Source organism: Triticum aestivum, chromosome 6B (assembly GCF_018294505.1).
Source record: "Triticum aestivum cultivar Chinese Spring chromosome 6B, IWGSC CS RefSeq v2.1, whole genome shotgun sequence".
NCBI lineage: Eukaryota > Viridiplantae > Streptophyta > Magnoliopsida > Poales > Poaceae > Triticum > Triticum aestivum.
In genome coordinates this window covers 392264451-392265678 of record NC_057810.1, presented here as the reverse complement: position 1 = coordinate 392265678, position 1228 = coordinate 392264451, and the positions used below count along the sequence as shown (strand labels likewise).

Genomic DNA, 1228 nt, shown 5'->3' with positions numbered 1-1228 from the left:
ATGGAGTTCCGAGGAGTATCGTATCAGATAGAGGAACCCAATTCACCTCAAAGTTCTGGAAATAGTTGCACGAAACATTGAGAACCAGGCTGGAGTTTAGCACAACTTTCCATCCACAGACAGATGGACAGACCGAGAGAGTCAATCAGATTTTGGAGGATATGCTTAGAGCTTGTGTTTTGGATTATGGATCAAGTTGGGATGACAACTTGCCATATGCGGAGTTTTCTTACAGCAACAGTTATCAATCCAGTTTGAAGATGGCCCCTTTCGAAGCCTTGTACGGAAGGAGGTGCACAACCCCATTGTTGTGGGATGAGGTTGGAGACCGCCAGTTGTTTGGACCGGATTTGATTAAGGAGTCTGAACAGAAAGTAAAGTTGATCCGCGACAGGCTCAAGGTAGCTCAGTCAAGACGGAAGAGCTATGCAGATTCAAAACGCAAGGGGACAGAATACGAAGTCGGAGACAGAGTTTATCTTCGAGTATCTCCACTTCGAGGAGTTAAGCGTTTTGGAGTTAAAGGAAAGCTAGTGCCACGTTTTGTGGGGCCATACAAAGTTCTGGAACGCATGGGAGAAGTAGCGTACAAGTTGGAATTACCTGAGGGATTGTCAGGAGTTCACGATGTGTTCCATGTTTCAAAGTTGAAGAAGTGCCACGCAGAGATGGCTGATATACCACTGAGAGATACTGTTCCACTGGAAGCGATTCAGTTGAAAGAAGATTTGACCTATGAAGAGAAACCAGTTAAGATTCTGGATTATGCCAGCCGAGTTACCCGCAGTAAGGTTATCAAATTTTGCAAAGTACAGTGGAGCCACCACACCGAGGAGGAAGCCACCTGGGAGCGAGAGGAAGATCTGCTCAAGGACCACCCTCACCTATTTGCTAGCCAACCCGAATCTCGAGGGCGAGATTCATCTTAAGGGGGGTAGGTTTGTAACATCCCAAATTTTCAATTTGGAATGTTATACATAGATCATCATTGCATATCATATTTTGTTGCATTGTTGGCTCGATCCTAGAAATTCTACGCAACTCAAGGACCCACGGAGAGAGTTGGGGATTTCATTATTTTCTTATTTGAGTTTTTCTCAAATTTTGAAAATAGGATCATTTGATTTTATTTATTTTATCTTCAACTATTTCTACTACCAAAATTTCAGAGAGGGAATAAAATGACTTTCCCAAAATAAAGAAATAATGAAGATTTAATAAAAAAATC

The 1228-nt window shown here is 42.4% G+C and overlaps 1 protein-coding gene across 1 annotated transcript; it reads left to right on the top strand.

The window, feature by feature from the left end:
* Positions 1-407: 407 nt before the first annotated feature.
* LOC123140103 (uncharacterized) lies at positions 408-884 on the top strand (the record flags this gene model as incomplete). The annotated part of the gene is made up of 1 exon (XM_044559836.1): positions 408-884. A coding segment is annotated over one exon (477 nt), but the record flags the coding sequence as incomplete, so codon positions are not given.
* Between the last annotated feature and the right edge of the window lie 344 nt (positions 885-1228).